Source organism: Tasmannia lanceolata, unplaced genomic scaffold (assembly GCF_043159265.1).
Source record: "Tasmannia lanceolata isolate RefF3 unplaced genomic scaffold, GAP_Taslan_0.1 ptg000015l, whole genome shotgun sequence".
NCBI lineage: Eukaryota > Viridiplantae > Streptophyta > Magnoliopsida > Canellales > Winteraceae > Tasmannia > Tasmannia lanceolata.
This window is the reverse complement of record NW_027518692.1, coordinates 54,407,656-54,430,457: the sequence shown is the minus strand read 5'-3', so window position 1 is coordinate 54,430,457 and position 22,802 is coordinate 54,407,656. Positions and strand designations below refer to the sequence as shown.

Below are 22,802 nucleotides of genomic sequence, written 5' to 3'. Positions count from 1 at the left end.
CCTAGCCGAAACCGAAATTTCAGCCGAAATCCCAAAATTTTGGCCGAAATTCGGTAAAGACACTTGAAATGTTGATTTTTTGGATAGTAATTTCGGCCGAAATTACTGAAATTTCGCTGAAATCGACGAAATTTGGTACGTTTTGCCAATTTCGGTTTCGGAACGTTTCGGTTTCGGTCTTGACAGAAATCTGAAATTGCGGTCCGAAATTTTGAATTTCAGACAAAATTTAAAACCATGATTATGACAACCAATAATGTGTGCTTTTTTTGTTAAGTTAAATGATATGCATTATTGGATGTTGGGATGCTACGATTTACATGATTTTTTAGGCTGTAAGAGCAAGCCTATCAAAGGTGGGACCCACTATGCCTTAGTTACGTAGTGAAGCAATCGTCCGCAACAATAACGAGGAGGTTGATCCGTTACTATCCGGGGAAGGAGAGTTGAGAGGAACCGTATCTTATGCATGGGATGTCCGATCAGCATGGGACCGATCATACCTCATAACTTTATGTGGTATTGACAGGTGCTTAGAGAGGAGGCTAGTCATTGTAATATCTTGTGCTTCTTTACATTGTATTTCTTTATTGACTTTACTATTCTAGATATCCGCGATAACGCATGTCACTAGGTGTTCGATGTGATTAAGCCATTATGGATGGTTTTGTTGCTTATGTGATAGTTTCTAGGTATGCATTTGTGCTTATTCTTGCATTTCTCAAAGTTTCATCTTAAAATTTCATCATTTGCTTATGTTTTTAAAAGATCGAAAATTTTCATTATTTGCAATTTTTTCTATAAGTTTCCGTGATTTTACAAGATTCCCACCAAAATTTCTACCAAAACCGAAATGTTTCCATTTCCGTGATAACCGAACCTTAGATTCATCACCTCAGTCGGCTTGACTCGATTCCTGATATTGTTGATGATGAAAAATTCTATCTGAAGATGAGTAAATTGTTTAAGCAGGACATTTTTATCAATTTATTAGAACACCTTTGAGAGGCTTAAAAAACAAACGGAACATCCATCAAAATTTAGGCAGTTTCTATGATGTGAGTTTTTTCTATTTGATGTGGTTTTTATTCTCATTCTTGTGGAACTGTAACAAACATGGGTATCATGCCTATTTTACAGATTTTTAGTGCACAATTAAACGCAATTGCCTGGCACGGGCTTGTTTATATGATGTTGCTTGTGCTCAAGTATGTACAGTCTCTAACTTGATGAGTATTTAAAACAGTGCAGGGGTGTTTAGTCGAGCCAGGGGAGGATAGAGGGATTGATCAGAATTTACATTGGAAATAATGATTTCTAGATTGCTTTATTCCTCTCTATGGGAGGAACTCTAGAGCAGTACATGTGATTAACAGGTTCATGAACAACAGGAGCACAGAAAGAACATTAGGTGAACTTTTCAGGTCTTAGCTGTTTTGTTTCTTGTATGCTGAGAATCTTGATATGTCATTGGGAAATTAGTCTTCAGAGTTTGCCAGGGTTGAAGATTGAATCAGTCCATTTCGTTTGCAGTCCAGGTTCAGAATAGATAGTACATATAAATTTTAGATTGGATGGCTCATGTATAGCCATGATAATATGTATTGGTCATGTAATTACAAGGTTTTAAAAGATTTATCAATCCATTTTGCTTGCAAGCTGCAATCTGCAGGCTCTCTGCCCCTTCTTACCCTGCCTTGGGAGGATTTATTCAATCACTTAGTTTGGGATCCTAGAATGTGGTGCCCTAGACAGTTTCTCATAGTAGATTTTAGGGTAAAAAATGGAGGGTTAGAATCATCCAATGGAGGTTAAGTTTTGATGCGCAACCCATCTGTAACAAGGCCTAACAAATAAATGGTCTGTATCATAAGAACAAATTGCCCTCGTTAGTGTACGTTTGGTTGCATGAAAATTGAGAACAGCAAAGAAAGTAGAGTGAAAATTGAGTTTCTCTCTTTTTTCGTCTCTTTATTCAGAGGCATCAGATGCTAGTTTTGTACGGGACCAAGACCACTTGGGTCTCCTCATGATGCTCTACTATTTTCTAAGGGTAGATTGTATGTAGATGGCTCATGTCGAACCACAAAACACATCGTAATCTGCTTCAATCACAATACTTGAAGGATTCAAAAGTGCCCAGTAAAAATAATGATAATGATACTCATTTCAACATCTAATTTTGAAAATAGCACCAGAAAATAATAAATGGCAACCAAACGCGTTTTCCCCCTTGAATTTTCTATTTTTTTTTACGAGAAATTATATAAACGGCCGTGCAAGCACATGCAGCCCAAAAATACAGAGGGGCCCACATTATTTGGGTTATATCCAAACCTTTCATTTGTTGGGCCCTGATGAAGATAAGGTGTGCCCAGAAAATCTTCTCCATAGGATAATCCTAACCCTATGATCCATGGAGGTTTTTTATATAAATTATCTTCATTTATATTCATTTTACATTCTTTTTTGTTTTGATAGGTAAGCTAGGATTGAACCTCCGGGTTGAGGGGAAAAACCTTGAACATTGAGCTAGAGGCAACCAAAGGGACCCTTAATCAATATAAGGGTCCCATGGTTTTATGACTTGGATCTCGATCAAGCTGGTTAATCTTGTTAGACCATGGATGTAGGTCCAATTATGATCCATCATGTTGAATTCCATGCCAATGTCCTAACTTGGGTCCAATCCGCTGGATCCGTTGGTGAAGCCTGGCCCATCACGATCCTAAAAATTATATATATATATATATATATATATATAGGAACCGTTTTCTCATATATTCATTTTTAAGGCCCTCACATAGATAGGGTGTCCACAAAAAATCAGATCCATAGGATCATCCTAACCATTCGAACTGTGGAGGCAAAAAATGGGCTAATTTGTGAAGGTTTAAAGACATCCATTTTACCTCCACAGATCGTAGGGTTGGGATGATCCTATGGATCTGATTTTTTGTAGACACTCTGTCTATGTGAGGCCTTTAAAATGGATGGCTTCGATCACCCAAACAATGTGGGCCCCCACTGTATTTTAAGCTAGTGTGTAGAGAACTCTCTACACATATGTGTAGGAACAGTTTTCTCATATATATATATATATATATATATATATATATGTGTGTGTGTGTGTGTGTGTGTGTGTGTGTGCCCTCGACCGCACCAAGCTTAGGTGCGGTAGGTGCGGTCGAGGGCCAAAAACTCATGTGGGCTCACATTGTTAGGATGGCCCAAAGCATTCATTTGCAAGACCCCATCATAGATAGGGTGTGTACAAAAAATCAGCTCCATAGGATCATCCTAACCCATCCAAAAGTGGAGGGTAAAATGGACAGACACTGTTTGCCACAAATCTGCCCATTTTTGCCGTCCACTTTTGGAGGTTTTAGGATGATCCAATAGAGCTGATTTTTTGTACACACCCTATCTATGATAGGGCCTTGCAAATGAATGGTTTTGATTACTACAAAAAGTGTGGGACCCATGTGTTTAGGTCCTCGACCGCACACTCTTATTTTATATATATATATATATATATATATAGGAAAATGATTGTACGCTCTAGCGTATCAAGCTTATTGTACGCTCGAGCGTACCAAGCTTATGGTACGCTCGAGTGCCCAATCACATGAGTCCCACATTTTTTGTGGTGATCAAAAGCAATCATTTGCAAGGCCCTATCATAGATAGAGTGTGTACCAAAAATCAGATCCATTGAATCATCCTAACCCCTCCAAAAGTGGAGGGAAAAAATGGGTAGATTTGTGGACAAACAATGTCTGTCCATTTTGACCTCCACATCCTATGGAGCTGATTTTTTGTACACACCCCATCTATGTAAGGGCCTTTTAAATGAATGCTTTGGATCATCCTAACAAAGTGGACCCACATGTGATTGGGCACTCGAGCGTACCATAAGCTTGGTACACTCGAGCGTACAATCTTTTTCGGAGAGATTTTGGGAATATATATTCCCTATCTTTTTTACTTGGGACAGCCCCCCTGCATCCACGTTTGACATCATGGGTTCGGATAGATTTTGGGATTTTTTGAATAGGTTCGGAGTTTGCTTCGGGAAGCCGTTGTAGCTTTCTTTCTCTTTCATTTATCGCCCGTTTTCTAGTCAGTTGCTACTTTCCTTCTCTTTTAATTTTTTTTTCTTTTTGCTTGTTAGAGTGCGCGCTTGTGCTTCTGATTCTCCTTGTCGTTGATTGAGAAAGAGGGTGAGAAGAAAAAGAAGAATAAGAATAAGAAGAAGGGTTTTTTTGAAAGAGAGATTGAGCAAAAAAAAGGGTATTTCTGAGAGAGAGAAGGAAAGGGTTTTCTTGTTTCGATGGAAGGCGTTGTTGATACTGAAAATGGCGTTGATAGAGGAGGTATTTATTTATCTCTCTCTCTCTCTCTGATTTCTCTCTTTGAAAAATTGAAAGAAAACAGGCTTTTAGGTTTTTAACCCTTAATATTTTATTAATGATCTTCTTTATTTTTGTCTCATTTCTTGTTAGGGTTAAGATTGGGGTTTGGTTTTGTTGAATAAGCTGGTTCGAATCATCCCATTTAGGGCTTTGGTGCTTAATCCGTATTTTTTTCATTTCTGCTGTTCTTTCCTATAGTGTCATTTCTTCTTAGGGTTAAGATTAGGGTTTGGTTTTGTTGAATAAGCTGATTCGAATCATCCCATCTAGGGCTTTGGTGCTTAATCCTTAATTTTTTATTTCTGTTGTTCTTTCCTTTAGAGTCATTTCTTCTTAGGGTTAGGATGCTTAGGCTTTGGTTTTGTTGAGTCCGAATCATCCCATCTAGAGGGCTTTGGTGCTCAATCCTTAATTTTTCGTTTCTGTTGTTCTTTCCTTTAGAGTCATTTCTTCTTAGGTTTAAGATTAGGGTTAGGGTTTGGTTTTGTTGAATAAGCTGGTCCGAATCATGTCAGGTATGATGGGGACGACGAAAGGAGAGACAATTTAATTTTCCATTTCTGTTGTTCTTTACTATAGTTCCATTTCTTCTTGGGATTAAGGCTAGGGTTTTTTGGGTTTGGTTTTGTTGAATAACCTGGTCCGAATCATGTCAGGTACGACGGTGATGACGAAAGGAGAGACAATTTAATTTTTTAATTCTGTTGTTCTTCTTTTTCTCTCATTTCTTCTTAGGGTTAAGTTTAAGGTTAGAGTTTTTACGTTTAGGATTTTTAGGGTTAGGGTTTCTATGGTTTGGTTTGGTTGAATTAGCTGGTCCAAATCATGACAGGTATGATGGGGGCGGCGGCGAAAGAAGAGACAATTTCATTCAAGACCTCTACTTTTGGCGGCCTCATGAGGAAACGACTCTCTGACATAACAAACACGCACCAGCAGAGATCATCTGATTCCAAAATTGAAAATCAAAGATGCACTTCTTTCACATCCAAGGATTACATAGATCAGCTCCACAAGGTATTCAACCTTCTTCCACTTTCTATCAATTTATCCTTTTGCGGTTTAGTTGTGAAACAACCAATTACTCCGAAAGATTAAGCTGTTGGAGTTGGTGTTATTTAATCATTTATACTTCAACTCCCCCTCGTGTGTGGCCCCTCTTTTTTTGGGTTGATCGTCCACGTGGGATTTTTAATATCAAGGAGTTGTTGAGTTTTGAACCTAGGACCTGGCATGAGGCAATAGCTTTGATACCATGTGAAACAACCAATTATTCCAAAAGCTTAAGCTGGTTAGAGTTGGTGCTATTTAATCATTTATTTAACATTTTGCGGTTAATTTCCTGGGTCTACAACTGATTTTCTTCCGGTAATGTGATTCCAGGAAAAAACTGCACTTCTGAGTCTTCTTGCGGAGAGAAAGTATCCTTTCACTATCTTGATTTCTCATCTTTCAGCATTTTATTTGTATTGTGAGGAGGGAAATAGTTGTTGTTTTTGTTTTCCAGTTAACCAATGGATCTGAAATTCCTCCTGTTTTTAGCTTATTTATATTATGTTGGAATATTTTCTTAATGTTTGGTTAACCAATGGATCTGAAATTCCTCCTGTTTTTAGCTTATTTATATTATTATCTTTTTGTTGGAATATTTTCTTAACGTTTGTTTCTAGTAAATATATTGAGCTGAGCAGCCTCGAGTTGCATAAACTGCGGTTCAACTTACAGAAAACACAACAACAGAATTGGCAGCTTGCTAAAGTCAACAGTCAGATGTTAGCAGTTCGTATTTTAACATTTAGGATGCCATTTTCCATATTATTCAGTCATTTTGGTAATTGTTGTTGACCTTGATTGAATCTCTTTCATTCTGCAGGAACTTAATTTGGGTAAAGACAAGGTAAGCTCTTCATTTTAGCCGGCAATATTAGACTACTGTCATTTCCCAATTGTGTTCCTTCTTTACTAATGAAAGCAAATTTCACAATTATGAGAATTTTGTTAAGGGATCCAGATTTTTCAATTCTGTTCAAATCCTCTTGAAGGAGTCTCGAGAATTATCACGACCAACCAATCACCAAAATACTCATCGCTGTACTATTGGATGATCGAGCACATTATTGGGTGCTACCATGGATGGGCGATGGTGCGAAATTGCTCTGTCAGACACAAGTTAATGTTCTATGAGCAAAAGTCTATTGACCCGGTTGTTAGGATTCTCATATTGGTGTTGATTTCCTGATTTTGTATTGTGACCCATCCGCGGTAGGGCCCCCAGATGGACAGGGCAGATCATCTAAACTATAATACCAACTTGTATGGTCATGATTCATCGCAATATACCAGCTACACACTCAATTCTCTTTTTTTTCCTTTTTATGGATGCTGCACCATGGTTTTGTTGAGGAGATGAGGGTTCTGTTAAATTTCTATTTTTTGTTTTATTCATTGTAGCTAAAAGCGCTACGTCATGAGTTTGGATGTACAGTAGCAGTGCTCAAAGCAAAGAATTTAGAACTGGAGGTGAGTGTGCTCCTCTATGCTCTGTGTTCAATCATCCTGGACTTAATAAACCGAACAAACAGTAAAAACTGAAACTTTCTTCCTATCGACAGGAGAAACTGAATAAACCATCTCAGAAAATTGGCTCCAAGGTGAGTCCTTAAGCGAATTTCCTTAGTGATTTTAGTGTGCAGGGTTATAATGGATTTCAGGTGCTTTGATCTTTATAGTTGATATCTTCTTCCACTGTTCAACCAAAGAAGGAACCTGTTATAATGGATTTCAGTTGCTTTGATCTTTATAGTTGATATCTTCTTCCACTGTTCAACCAAAGAAGGAACCTGCTAAGTGTGTGGAGGTAGAGGAGACATCCAAGAGAGCTAATACTAATAGTAAGCCTTGTAATCTCAACAGGAGGCGGCAATCCAGAAATCAATGTAATCTTTGATATCCTACCAGTTCATAGATATTGGGATTAATTGCTTGTTCTTTGATCTCTCTTTTTTATAACTGTGATTGTAATTTAAAAACTTGATTGATGAATGTCTAGCAGCATCGAGCGACCCTTCTACTATGACCGAGCAAGTAGCTGTAAAGGAAAATGTTGACAACAAAAGGTGTGTGTCTTAATCAGCCTGTAGTTTCCTTTGTTTTTAGGTAATTTATATGGTGTACAGCCGCCGTGCATGGACGTGTAGCCCAAAAAAACACAAGGGCCCACATTAGGTGATCTAAACCTTTCATTTGTCAACCTTGACGTAGTTAGGGACTTAGGGTGTGCCCAGAAAATCTTCACCACAGGGGTTTCTAAACCTTTGATCCGTGGAGTTTTCTATATTGTACCATCCATTTTAAACCCTCCACAAATCAGAGGGTTAGGATCATCCTAGGGAAAAGTTTTTTTAGGCACACCATAACTACATCATGGCCCAACAAATGAACGGTTTAGATCACTGAAATAATGTGGGCCCAACTGTTTCTTGGGGTTGCACATGCATACACGGCCATCCACCCTATAATTTCTCTGGTTTTTATGTGTGTAATCACTCTTATTATTATCAGTTTGTTTTTATAAATATTTTAAGAATAAAATGTCTTCTTTTTTTTGTTGAACAGAATTTGTTTGCGAAGGAGATCCAGTACTTATAAATCCAACGAACCTGAACCTACTGAAGACTTGTTTGAGATAGAAGATGCCAAGTTCCCCGACCACCCGCCGCTCAATGAAGCTATGCATGTAGATGTTCCCCCTTTGGTAGATTCTTCATCCACTTGTAGTTCAAATGGCACTGTCAAACCAACAAAAGAAGAGGAACAAGACCGTGTTGATGTTCCCCCTTTGGTAGATTCCTCATCCATTTGTAGTTCAAATGGCACTGTCAAACCAACAAAAGAAGAGGAACAAGACCCTTGTACCATGCTATGTCAAACTCCTCGATTACGAAGATCATTGATTGGAAGGCCATTACGCAGAGCAGCTGAGAAGGTTTGCTCATACAAAGAAAAGCCTCTCAATGTCAAAATGCGAAGGTAAGTGGGCATTTATTGTCATTGTAACTAACTCTCCAGTTCAGACGTGACACTGCGAGTGTTCTGCAACTATTGTTCCTCACATTTTGTTATATTGGTGTCATTTTATATTGTTTCATATGCTTGTACAAGTCTAGTTCCAATGTACTTCGAGATCATTTTTAGCATTTGAAAGGTGATAATCTTCTGTTGGCGATGAACTAGAAAAATGCTTGAAGTGATTGTGGATGACTAACCTCTGTTGTGGAAAATGCCTCTGTAATTATTACTCTTGTTAGTCTTTGTGTTTCAACATGAAAGTTCTTTTTTCTCTTCTTTCATGTTGTTCTCTTGTCAGTGCTTGCACCTGCAGGGAATTTTAATGGGTATTTCCTAAGTTGTTAAATAAGAAAAGAAGAACGTAGAATGAAATATGTTGAACTTCAAAGAGGGGGGTTCCTCTACAATTTTATTCTTATTAAAAAAATTCATACTTTAATCGATAAAAAAGGATGAAGAGATAAATGAATAAATGTGAAATATTGAGGAAAATTCTAAATCAAGCATGTAAAGAAGTACCACACAATTATGTTAGCTCTTCATAGTTAGCAGCTCATGAAAAAATCCCCCTTAGGTTACAGTTGGTGCTTTTGAGTACTGGATCTTGCCTGATGATTTTCTGTTCATGTTTAAAGGTGGATGGATGAATTCTTGTATTTACAGATTTTTAGTGCATTACAAATTGTATAGGACAACTTTATACTATGGTATCTATCTTCTCTTGTTTTTTGGTAGTTTAGCTGGAATTGAACCTATGGCCTCATGGTTGAAGAACAAAGTCTTTACCATTGAGCTAGAGGCTCAACCCCTATGGTATTTATCTTAAATGAAGTAATCTTGCAGTTTTGTGGCAATTGTAGGAAACCAAATTGTTTGAGAAGGAAAAGGCTGCGTTGATCATATATTATAGATGGAGTTTAGTGGAGAATTGAAGGAGTTCACTTGGGGGGTTTAGTAACTTTAGTTGCGCGGGATTCTTAAGACAATTCATGCTCCGATGACTCTTTGAGAACTTGAGTCTATGGAGACTTGCACTTTGTAGGCACGGACATTTGGGACTCACGTGGACTTCTCAAAATTGAATGGACTTTTTGGGACTCATGGGGAATTCATAGTACTCATATCTCATGAAAAAATGACAAAAATACTCATATTTAATTAAAGGGAAATGATTTCTGTGCTCCAATTTGATTTGATAAACATGCACTCCATTTTTTGTCGTGTAGTATTTAAAGGGGTGTCAGAGGAATATTATAGTTCTCAAAAAAGCTCTTAAAGCGACGACAAACATGTGGAGCGCATGTTATCAGAACATTGGAGCGCTGAAATCATTTCCCTAATTAAAATGACAAATAACCATATCACATATGAGAGGACAAATACCATAGTGAAAAATGAAAACTATCCATATCTTATGAAAATTAACAAAAATAAAATAAAAATCCATATTCAATGAAAATGACAAAAGTGCTCCTTTATCATCAAAATTGACTAAACTATCAGTATCTAATAAAAATAAAAATACCCATATCTCATAAAAATGATAGAAGTACCCATATCCCATTGAATATGAGAAAATGATAACATGCCTTCAAGTCCTTGCTTCACTTCTCATGTCATTTAGTCACATATGCTGAATTGCAAAACAAGTAAATTGGAGGTAACTTAGCGAGTTACTGAAAGATTCAATCAAAACTAGGCTATTGATATTGGCACTACCATCTTTTGATAGTTGTACTAACTCTGTCTTTTCTTTTTTAACTGGCTTCTTAGAGCTTGTTGGGAACTGCAATAAACCTTTGACAGCTGGAAGACATTTTGCTTTTCTCTTACTTCCCTAAATGAAGGAACACAAATATAGGTTCTAGACATTGTGGCCCCTCTCAGTAGGAGAGGGGCCGCTAAAAGATCTGATTGTCCCAATTTTCTGGCCCTTATAGTGGAGGGGGCGGCTAAAACAACAATTCTGATTCTCCATCTCTTGTTTCCCCCTTTACTAAAGCGCCCCCCTATGCTCCTCCTGGTCAAACACATGTACAACTTATGGCCTTTTTGGGGCAATGTATATGTATGTTTTTGAAAACCTATTTGACCGTCTTACGATGATGGAATTTCTTCCCCCCTTACGTTTGGGGCAAAATGACTACCTATGTTTGGATAAAGGATTAGCAATCCTTATATTGAACCTTCTTTCTTGAATGAGATCAGAAACACCATCATTGGGGCAAACGATGCAACAACTTCGGTTAGAGCAAAGCCCAAAATGGCATAACTAAATGATTGTTTAGCCAATATAGCGCGAAAGCGAACCAGCAAGGCCTGACCTAGCAATCAAACTAAAGGGCCTTAGCGCACCCCCTTTTAGAAAGACCTCTAGCTCATAGTTCAATTGGACATGTATGTTTCTCATGTGAAACCATAGAAGGGATTCGATCACTCTCTTGTCGGTATAGTCACTGCTGTGTCGTGCCTGAAGGCAACGAGCACTTCCAAGTAAAAGGTGCTCATTATTGAGACAAAGTGACCTCATCGTATTAGTATTCCAGAAGTAGAACATGACTTAAATGGCGCTAAAGCTCGTCTGTCTCGTTCGAGTCTTTATTCTCTCGCTCTAGTAGTAAGGGTAGTGCCCTATATATGAGTAATGGGGAGAAGGAACGAGTGATACGAGTACGATATGAGAGGAAATGGTTCCTAGATATGTGCCTGGCTAGAAGACATTGACTATCACTGACACATTCATGGCCAGTACTTCATCAATGCTCGACGCAGTATTGCCCCAGGTATAAGGAAATTTCATTTTAGTTGGATCCCCCTCTTCGCTTTCTCGCCACAAGGAGCTCTTTTATAAATCACAAATGGAGAGGCGGAAGCAATCAAAGTGATGCGTAAAGTCAGGACTTCAGGAAGGACTCATGTAATAGATAAGCTTCAATACTGTGTGTGTGGCATGCATCTTTGTATGAATTCATTAGAAATCATTTATTTCTATTTTAAACTACCATGTTTGTTGTAAAAGAAATGTGGGGTTATAGAGATTCAAAATTCTCCCATTTTCATCCATGAAATAATATTTCAATTGGAAAGTCTGTTTTTAAAAACCAACCATATCTCGTGAAACACATCAGACCTTGTTCCTGAGGAGAAACAAATGCCGAAAACAGTTCGATTGTTCCTGATCAATCAAATAGTTTACCCATATGTTTCGCGCACACACAAAAAATGTGTTTTTTTTCGATCCAGGGAAAGGAATGACAAAAGGCTCCTTGCTTTTGTTCAATTATAAACTAAACCCAACCTCCTCTTCAATCGACCACCCTTACATTTAGGGCTTTGCGGTCCCTTCGCGTCGACAAGGAAGCCGTGGACGACACCAGTGATAAGAGACGCAGGAGATTCATATAGTGATATAGATCCATGCTGGCCAATATCAGTAGCCTAAAAGTAAACCATCTGATCGTAGGAATTGTCCCTTCCAAGTTCGAACCTATAAAAGGACTCAGTAAAAATGGTGTGGGCAAGGGAGTGGCTAAAAATAAAAGGGCAAAGAAAAAAGAAGCTTCTTTCACTATATAGAAATCATGGGCATTGGAAACACAATTGCAACCTTGGAAAAGTATATTAGATTGTTTCATCATATAAACCAATCTGCTAGTTAGTCCTGCCAATTTCTAGAATATAGACTTAGGTGTCACCTTACACATTTGCAATATATTGCAGGGAAGTCAAGAGCATGGAAGGCTAAATAAAGGTTATAGATACCCGAAGACGAGGATTGATGCAAGAGTTGCTGTTGACTCCATAAGAACATTTCATTTAGTTTTGTTAGAAGGAAGAATTTTAAGTTTTAATGACCATATTTATGTGCCAGATATTTATAGAAATTTGATTTCTGTTTTTAGAATTATTTCTTCGACAGATTGAATTTTACTTGCTGATAGAGTTACGAATTGGTATAATAATAAATTTGTGGCTTCTAATACTTTAGGTAGTGGGCTTTATTTATTAAATCTAATGAATGGTACCATTAATTGCATTGAGTCCAGTACAACTATTTGTACAAGACCCCTTAAAAGAGAAAAGAGAGACTATGAATCCAAAACATAAGCGATGTATAAGATTGGGGCAAATTAATATGGATAAGATTATCAAAATGTTTGTCCGTAGGCCTTCGAGCTCGGTCCTAATGGAATTCTTCTGTTTCTGAACCTTGTTTGTAGGATAAAAAGGCACGATTTGTTGGTCCACTGATCAGTAGTTCTAGCCATTCAAAGTGGATAAAATCAAAGTTCTAGCATACTTATTGCCATGTTTTCTGATTTTCAGCGGTCACTCTGGTTAGGTCTTGGACTTCTTGTTCTTCTTAAACTTGGAACTTCACTCTTTCAGTCACCTCTAGGAAGATGGTGTCCTCCCGTTGTCTAGAAACACAAAGCCTTATGGAGTTGTTATGATCAAGTGCGGAGGCCAAGTGGGTTCTTAAAAAGTTGAAGAAAAAAAAAGAACATGTTTCTTTTCTCCCATATTCCTACAGAGGAGGAAAGGGAGCAGGTGATAATCCTAATAACTGATCCAGTCAGTACAATCATCGCATGTTAATGGACGCAACCCACATTGTAACCAACTGAGCTTAAGGTCTTTGCAAGGCCAACAAACAGAAGAAACTTTATATTCTCATACTTGACCTTCATAGGCCTCAAGACTTAATTCAATATGGTTATCATTCATTAATGTTGCAACAATGTCCAATAACCTTCACAAACATTTCATTTAATGAAGTTATTAATAATGAATCATCTATCTATCGAATCAGTTATTCAACCCAATGACCATCCCATGGTCAGAAAGCTAGCACCTTCACCAATATGAATAAAAGAAACGCAATGGTCCACATTATGTGCACAATAACAATATTGGAGGAGCAAAAAAATTATTATTATCAATAAATCATATTGAGACTATAATACAAGATGTCTGAACAGACTCATTATTCAACATAAGCATACTTATCCGTCAATCTCATGTGCGTAGCATACTCCTTAAAAACCTTATTTGGTAAGCCTTTGGTCATAGAGTCTGCCAACATAAGTGTGGTGCTTATTTGCTCTACTAGATAGTGTCACATATTGAACCCTTTTCCTCACATCAAGCGCCTTAATGCCTGTAAGTGTGGGCCTCCAAATTTATTGTTTATGGAAAAGAAAATTGCAACAGAAATTTCATAATAAATTCTGAGCAATTTCTTGATAGTATCAATAACCCAAATCTCTGAGACAAAATTTTGCAATCACAATGCATGACATAAAGACTTGAAGCATGCAGTGAATTTCGCTTCCATGGTGGAAGTAGCCTCCAGAGTTTCTTTGACACTCTTCCTTGGTACAGGGCCTGCAAATATGAAACCATGTCCGGCTCAAAACCTTTTTGATCACTAACGGTCTATGAGCCGACCTAGATTACTCTTTACTTCAATCAAACATCCTCTGCAATTTGGTTTTTATAAAAGCCAAAGCACATGCTGTACATGCACAAGTCCATTAAAATTCTTCCAACGATTCCATATTTCTATGAATGCCAAGAAAAAACAACTTTATCATCCATCATAAATTTCTTTTGCATATATTCAAATTAATTCATCATTCATTTCTTTGGAATATTTATCATTCATCATTCAAAAAAAAATAAAAATTCCTCATTCATTATATATTCAACTTAATTTGAGAGAGAGAGAGAGAGAACATATACTAATTCCAAATTAAAGTTGGGTGGAAATAATGGTGGAGAAAGAAATAAACGAATTCCAAATATGGGGAAAGAGGGTCGTTGTTTGTTTCTTTCAAGCAATTCCAACTGACCCATATCACCTTGAAGGTTGTGGTGATGGCACGGAGGCTCCAGATGAAGGTTGTGGTAATGGCGTGGGGGCTCCAGATTCAAACATCCCTGTAAAATACAATCAAACACCTATTAGTAAGTTAAATGGAAAGAAATGAAATGTTAAACTGACATCAATTTCAAGAGTACTTGGTAGTAGTAATGGTGAGAGACAAACCGCAAAGGAGTAGGTTTTGAGGAGGAGGGCGCTCTTTGGCAGGGTTGGGATCAGGGTCGAAAACTCTGACATAAATTTCTTGACCCAAATACCAATTGGCTAGGTGTTGAGATCGCAAGTTCCACATCCCAGGATTGTCAAGGAATGCATAAACTGCACTCCATCCCCCTGGATACACCTGCTCAAATACGTCCATTTTATTTATCACATTCATTCTAGTTTGGGACAAAAGCTTAGTTGAGTTGAGTATTCATGTTTTTATGTCCCTATCTATCTATCTACCTAGATACTTAAATTGGAGATGATTACAAGGTAAGAGTAAAGCAAAAAGAAGTGAGAGCTGCCATTGAACACCAAAGCACACTTGCGTACACATATTATATGTATAGCCAATTTCGTAGAAAGCCATTTCGCGGCCTCTTTTTCAAGATAGAAGTGCCACCTCGTATGAATTAAATGTGTGTGCATTGTATTATCATGCTTCCTAGGTATGCCATGCACATTGAGCTCACATTAATTGATATGAACTCATCATAGTTTAGTTTCACCTTAGATTAACCAAAGCCCAAAAATTAACTAAATCACCTGATAGTTATTTAGTTTCACCTTAGTTTAGTTTTGGCCACTAAATCTGAATTGCTGCATATTTATATTTTGTAATTTTTCACATTTCTTGATCAGATAGTTAGATCACCTGATAAAAAAAATTTGGGCATTGAACTATCTAAATTAGTGAGGTGAATCACATTTACATGAATGACTTTTGATCAATCATGATCTAGAAGGCACGATAATAAAATGCATGGGAGATGTGTGTGATCATAGGGGAGAGAGAGAGAGAGAGACAGAGACAGAGAGAGACCTGAACAGTGGAGCGCACCACTGGATCAAAAAGGTTGTAGCTTTCTCGAGAGGCCGAGCTCCACTCTCCATCACCAAAACTAAAGACCAAACACCATCAAACATCTCTATCATTTTCTGCATTCAACTTTAATCTTGAAATTTGATCATTCAAACAACAATATACTAAAGGGGTTTAATAATATTCAAAAAATAAGCATCAAATTCACATTAAAATAAATAAATAGATGATGATGATGATGCTGCTTACCCAACCACATAGAAGCCGAACCCATCCAAATGCCAAGAATCCATGACATCAAGATCATTCTTAAAAACTATCTCAATCCAACCCTTGTGGATTCCAGTAACAACCGAAGTCTCAACCGCAGATACAGCTTTGATAGAGTCCACGGGGAATGCGTCTAGTTGGTAAACTCCGGAGCCATTGACATAGTAATCTGCTAGCTTCAATGGGGTTGGGGGTGTCATGTAGGAAACATTGTTTACAGTGTAGAGGTAGCGAAAGTCTGCTGCTACCTTCGAACCATGGAGGACGAAGGTCTGCGTTAGCGTGACATTTGTTACATTGAAAGTTCCTTGTGGGTTAGGCCGAGCAGCCCCAGCTGTCATGTTCCACCTGCACATCCCGCCGCTACAATTGATTAATCTTGATCAACATGATAATCATCTAGATCATCTTTCTTTCTTTTTTGTTGAAGATTAAATGATTAAATAACACCAACTCTAGTAGCATAAGCTTTTGGAGTAATTGGTTGTTTCACATGGTAACCAGAGCTAAACATCTCTTTTGGAACAACCCCAAGCTGTCTCCCGACCAATTCAAGACAGCATAGTTTAAGACAGCCAAATCAACTGAGTAGAAAAACAAGAGTCACGTCCCTAAATGTAAGGCGTAAGCCATGGGTTCCAATCGGAACAAATAGCAGTATAGTACAAGAACAAGCACGGCAGGTCTTGGGTTCAAAATCCAACAACTCCTTCATATTAAAAATCCACGTGGATGGCCAACCTAAAGAAATAGGTTGTTTCATAGAACAAAACTATACTCTTGAGCAGACTTGAACCCATAACCGATACTTTAGTTTTTATATTGTGTAAACCGGTATAGTGCTGTATTTTTCAAAAAGATACTCTACCTTATACCATAGGATGATCCAAACCATCCATTCGATGGGCCACAACTTAAAATACATTGTGCCCCAAAAATCATCTCCATACGATGATCCCAACCCTCCAATCTATAGAGGTTTTCATAATATATGCAGTTCCTCTATAGATCTATAGATCATAGTGCCAGGATGATGATACGGAAATGATTTTTAGGTACAACATGGCCCGTCAAATGGATGGTTTGGATCATCCTATGGTATAAGCTGTACAGTATTTTTTTGGAAAAAAAATTACCTGATGGATTTGGCTTGATTGACAGAGAAATCTCTATCCAATTGATTGGGTCCAACGGGCAGCGGGCCGTTTGGCGGGGTGGTGGATCCAGCATAGTGAAGCACTCCTACACCAAGTGTGCGTGGAGAAGAGGAGGAGTTTACTTGTGTCGGGGATGCTACCATGTAATAATCTCCAACGCTCTGGTTCGCCGTGACAAGAACTGAATACGACTGGCCAACATGAACATCCAAGGAATCCAGTGTTATCTGGTTGGGGTAAGATCCCTCTGTTTCCACCAACACCATTTGATGGTTTTGAATCCTGAAATTAAGGCTCAATGCGCTTCCAACATTCGATATCCTAAGACGATACGTCTTCCCTGCAAATCAAACAATCAAGGCCAAAGTGGATGAAATTAAGCCTAAGCTCAAGTTCAGTTTTGTTATTATTAAATTGAGCAATGCTAGGGAAACCTAGAGTAGGACCAAACAAATTGATTCACGCCACAACATCACAAGTGATGTGAGCCAGCCCTCATGATTTGGGAAATCATATTCTCATTGAAGGTCCCCTAGGTCATACTCCCGGTCTCATTATCGTTTTCCTATTAAATTTCGAACTTGTAAAATATTACATTCAGTCATGTTAGACATTGGACCTGATATTTTACATGCAGTCAGTGTGGTTAGCAGGTATATGGCTAACTCAAGGAGTGTACATTGTCAATTTTACAGAAGTATAGTACACGATAAAAGCCAATAAGTCACATATAAACTCTTTCGTGTGCTTTCCAAGTGGATGAAGGAGAATGGTTTAATTTTCAAGGCATACTTTTTATGAAAAAAATTTAGCATATGCAACATGATGTGGGAATTTTTAGTAATTTTTATACTAGAGGAAGTGTAGAGAAGGTTATTGTCTAATAAAAGTGACGAATTCAAGTTCAAGTACCTTGAGCGACATCGAAGGACTCAGAGGGTAAGCCCATTGTGTAAGGGGCTTTTCCATTCATTAGAATGGCAGTAGGTAAACCTAGCCCAAATCGGTCCCCCACAATCTCACGACCGGCCTGTTACAAATAAGAGAGATAAAAAGGGAGGTTAACTTATCTCTGTCCTCTTTCTCTCTCTAACCCAGAGGAGATAGAAAGACACATGGGAGTCGATTTAAGATATATGGGAGTCTATTTATCACTCCCCTAAGTTAATCCTACTTATAATAATAATAACAAAAATGATATTTCCACCCCCTTTTGTTTATCTTTTACTGAAAATGAAGAAAAATACAAACAAAAGGATGTGGAAATGCAGATATTTTAAAGAAGAGAGAAAGAAAATGGTGTGGAAATGATTGAAGAGGGAGTGGAAATATTATTTCCCTAATAATAATAATAAGTTTGTTAATTAAAGGAGAGGACTAAGGATTATTACCTTGTAGGGTATGGAATACCAATCCCCAATGAGAAGGTCATACTCAGCTTCGGGTTTGGCGAAGGGGATGAGGATGAGATTACGATTGTTGATCCTAATGGGCCCGTATCCTCCGGCGGCCTTCTGGAAGCGAGTTGAGGGGAAGTAGAAGAAGCTGCCGATCTGATCCTTCATTTGGAAATTGTATGTCCAGCTAGTACCAGATTGGATCGGGCAATTCGTTCCGGACACTCCGTCTTGCCACGAGTTTAGCCTCTGTTGTATTCCATTCCTAAATCATTAACTTCTCTAATTAGCATTTGATAATATTAATAGTTTGATAACTATAGGAATGGAGAGTTTATTTTATAATTACACTCTCTCCCTTTATATTCATTCCCACTTTCACTATGTATGTAAAATATCTTAATTAGCATTGGTTGTAAGAGGTCCTTGGGAATTGTAAATTTGTGCAAATGCCAGTGAAAGTAGAAGCTTATAACGAAGAAAGGGGTTTCATTGTTTCAAATAATCATGTTCAAAGCATAGTTATAAAGTTGGATTTGGGAATAATCCATCCATGGAAATGTTCAAAAATTTTGGCTAATACAGCAAGAATTCATTAAAGAATTGGAATAAATGCCTGCGTTTATCTATTTACAGGATGTAAATCTACGATATATATATATATATATATATGAGAAAACAGTTCCTACACATATGTGTAGATAAGTTATCTACACACTAGCTTAAAATACAGTGGGGGGCACATTATTTGGGTGATCCAAACCATTCATTTTTAAGGCCCTCACATAGATATGGTGTCCACAAAAAATCAGATCCATAGGATCATCCTAACCATTCGAACTGTGGAGGCAAAAAATTGACTAATTTGTGAAGGTTTAAAAACATCCATTTTACCTCCACAAATCGTAGGGTTGGGATGATCCTATGGATCTGATTTTTTGTAGACACCCTATCTATGTGAGGGCCTTTAAAATGGATGGCTTGGATCACCCAAACAATGCGGGCCCCCGCTGTAATTTAAGCTAGTGTGTAGAGAACTCTCTACACATATGTGTAGGAACCGTTCTCTCTCTATATATATATATATATATATATATATATATATATATATATATATATACTTTTTTTTTTAAAGAGATTCTAGGCAATTTCGTGGAAAGCCATTTCGCAGTTGACTTTTGCATGAGAGAACAGCCACCTCAAATGAATTTACTGAATAAGACAAAATCTGCCGAAAAAGTTAGTACACAACAAAAGACAGCGTTAGTTAAGTGCATGCATTTGCTAGATTAGTTGTTTTTTCACTAATTTTGAGTTTTGCACGAGATTTTTAAATTATATAGGGGCCCGTTTGGATGCCGAGAAGATTTTGATTTGGATTTCTCACATTTGCAGCCCATTTTGCATTGTGCTCTGGATCCAGATCAAATCCTTGGATTTACACATCTGCGACCGACTGAAAAAATCAGATTTCCAAATATGCTGTGGAAATAAGTAATTGGAAATCCACAGATCTTTTCCTCCATCCTCTTTGCTCCTCAACCTCTCCCCTTCCGTAGGAAGTAGCCTCTGTCTCTCTCAACATGAGCTGGCGGATCTATTCATTTTGTATTCAAAACTCAATTCCAAATCCAAATACAAAATATGAGGTATCCAAACGGGCCCTAAGAGAAATTTAAGCTTATTCATGGAATTAATTTGATTTTAGTTAGAAAATTTTGTACTTAATTAAAAGAGAGGAATGATAGAATGAAAGGCGCCTTTGCAAAAACCAACTTCAAGGGCGCCTCCATTGGTCAGTTTCAGCAAAAGTCAAAGCCGTTTTCATTTTTCCCTGCAGCATCCACATTTTTCGGCGCCATCTTAAATGCACTTTGATGAAACTAACGAATGGGGCGCCCTTGAAAGTGGCTTTTGAAATGGTGCCCTTCATTCTATCATTCCTCAATAAAAAATCCTCAATAAAAAATACAGAATTTTTTAATTATTCAAATTTTTGGAGTTTAAAATGGGCATCAAAAGTTTGGGATTTCTAAGAATATTTCAATTACTCGGAGAATTTTGTAACTATGGTTTGAAGAAATATTTTTTTGTAGATTTTCCGAGCTATACACACCATGTCATGAGTAATGGCTCGTCCATATTGTTAAAGATGTTGATTTGAACATTGTCGTTGGTCGTCGTATTGAGGAGGGGTCCCGGGAACATTCCGTTTACTGTGATCACCTGCTCACCCTATAAAAAATGCTAATTAACAAAATGATATCCGCACTCCATATTTTGATAATGGCAGTTCTAACTTTAAAACATATTCTGATTGAATGTTGATAGCATTTTTAGAATTGTTACAACTGTTAAAATGCTAGTTAGAAAAGGGAAATGATATGTTCACACCCTTTTCTTCCCTGGGCCATCCCTTCAAGTGTAAAAAAGTATTCATAAATAGTAATACACTAAAGGGGTGGCCCAGGGAAGAAAAGGGAGTAATAGAAAGGTGTAAATTGAAGAAAAGAGTGCAATTTTCAAATATGGGAGTCAGAATATCATTTCTTTTGCAGGAATATTTTAGAAATAGTATGGAAAAGAATAACTTCCCAAGAAATTCTTGTTTTTTCATTGTTTGATCACACCTCATAGAAAGAAACTTGAACCACATTGGTTCAAATTTTATTTGGAGAGGCCTTCATTTATAATGATATCTATCTAAGTAAGCCATAAAGATATTATTTCCCTCTAAATTATTGAAACAAAATCTTATTTTCCTAAGGCTCTATTTCTTTAGATGTAAAATGGGTGCGAAATAAATTTTACGCCCATTTTTAATTGAAAAAATGTGCTTAAAATTTGTTTTAGGCCCATTTTACGTCGAATAAAATGGAGCCCGCGGCGTTGTTTGGATTGCGGGAATTTTTCGGAAAAGTTTAGAAAGGATAACTACTTGTAAATTTTCTTATTTTTTAACACATGAAAAAAGATAACTTGAACCAAACCTTTTTAAGTTTTACTTAAAAGGGACCCTCAATTTATTACAATATTACTTTAAATTAGCCATAATCATATCATTTCCCTCTAAATCCATCAAAGAAAATCTTTTCCAAAGAAAAATTTCTTTCTTGCAATCCAAACAGGGCCTAAGAAAAAAAAAATCCACGAGAAATGTGTTTCCTGCAATCCAAATAGGGACTAAATACTAGCAAGTTTATATATGACAAGATCCGACACGAGTGGTTACAGTTTTGATACCGGTATAGAGACATTAACAGGATGAATGGTTGAATCTAAGGAGACACTCCATTCGAGATAGATATCGGCGGCTCCGATGTTTCTGATGAGGAGCACGAGTGTGGCTGCCCACAAGATCAACGGCCCACGTCGGCCGGTGGAGTCCATGAGGGAAGGATGACAAAGTATGTGCTGTTTCAGATTAGCCTCAACTCTCAAAGCAGGGAAGAGATGTGAATGGGTAGTATTTGTAGTGTGTAAGGTGGAGTTTCCCAAGAGGAATAAGAAATGAAAAGATAAAATGGAGATAGGAATGGTTCCTTGTTTCCAAATGCCTCTAAACAAAAGAAAGGATGATGAAGAAAATATGTTCTCTTGTTTTTTTCGTTTCTCTTGTGGACTCCGGCATTTTCCAGCTTTGTTTTGGCAATCTCTCTATGGTATTTTTTCCTCCCTTGTTGAAAGATTAATGCATCGATCATTCATCACTTCTAACTGCCGGCCTATATTCAACTATTGTTTGAATAACGATTTGATATTTCCACACCCTCTTCCACCATCTACAACCATTTTAGTTTGTCTTTTATAAAAGCTGGCTGAACTCTCCACCCCTTTTCCTCTTTTGTTTTGATCATTCCTGAAAATAGTCATCTTCAGAACAAGCAGCAGGGGTGGGAGTTGAAGTGCTGGAAAAGGGTGTGGAAATATCATTTCAGGTTGAAATATTGCAAGTATGGAGTCGTATGCTTTTTTAGGTACTCAACAAAATACACCCCTGGGAGTGGATTTCCTCATCCACAGTAAGATCATACCATTTGGAACTACCTTTCTTTATTTATTTATTTTTTCATATCCACTCCCACCACAATATGTCTAACAGAAATGGGATGAGTTACTATAGCAATCCTATATTATGCTCCCTGGGAATGACATTCTGTTCCAATGTAAAACCCCAAAAAATTTACGGTGATCTCTAGGATTTTAAAGTACCAAAGTTTGAACTGGTTTGGGCCAAACTGGCAACTCCCAACAGTTCAATAATCAGCTCCTTTCAAAACACCTCGGACTATGAACAGGCTCAAATAAAAAATAATTCAGATTTTTTTACAATAAAATTTTACCCATCATTATTTTCTGTAAAAAGAAGAAAAAAAATGTGCCAAATAACAATTAAGTGGGTCAGATGGGTCCACTGACCACACCTTTGAATGATCTAAACCGTCCATTTGGGAAGTCTTGCTTTGGATATCCAATGACCAAAAAATCATGCCAATTGCAGATTCTAACATCCAAAAACATGTACTTTTCCTTTTGAACATGGACAGTGAAAAACTACATCTATGCAACAGTTCACATTCA

General features: G+C 37.5%; 2 protein-coding genes across 2 annotated transcripts; one reads left to right on the top strand and one right to left on the bottom strand.

The window, feature by feature from the left end:
- Positions 1-4,091: 4,091 nt before the first annotated feature.
- LOC143892456 (uncharacterized) lies at positions 4,092-8,672 on the top strand. The gene is made up of 10 exons (XM_077397079.1): positions 4,092-4,376; positions 5,248-5,432; positions 5,799-5,836; positions 6,086-6,194; positions 6,289-6,312; positions 6,867-6,935; positions 7,028-7,066; positions 7,219-7,351; positions 7,468-7,531; positions 8,031-8,672. The coding sequence occupies exons 1-10, from the start codon at positions 4,334-4,336 to the stop codon at positions 8,446-8,448; spliced, it is 1,122 nt and encodes a 373-aa protein (XP_077253194.1). The 5' UTR covers positions 4,092-4,333; the 3' UTR covers positions 8,449-8,672.
- Positions 8,673-13,404: 4,732 nt separating this feature from the next.
- On the bottom strand, positions 13,405-21,611 carry LOC143892092 (monocopper oxidase-like protein SKU5). Its single transcript, XM_077396560.1, has 10 exons — positions 21,465-21,611; positions 20,338-20,447; positions 18,216-18,486; positions 17,737-17,854; positions 16,804-17,164; positions 15,647-16,015; positions 15,398-15,476; positions 14,536-14,713; positions 14,348-14,426; positions 13,405-13,871 (listed from the first exon to the last, which is right to left on the bottom strand). The coding sequence occupies exons 1-10, from the start codon at positions 21,609-21,611 to the stop codon at positions 13,736-13,738; spliced, it is 1,848 nt and encodes a 615-aa protein (XP_077252675.1). The 3' UTR covers positions 13,405-13,735.
- Between the last annotated feature and the right edge of the window lie 1,191 nt (positions 21,612-22,802).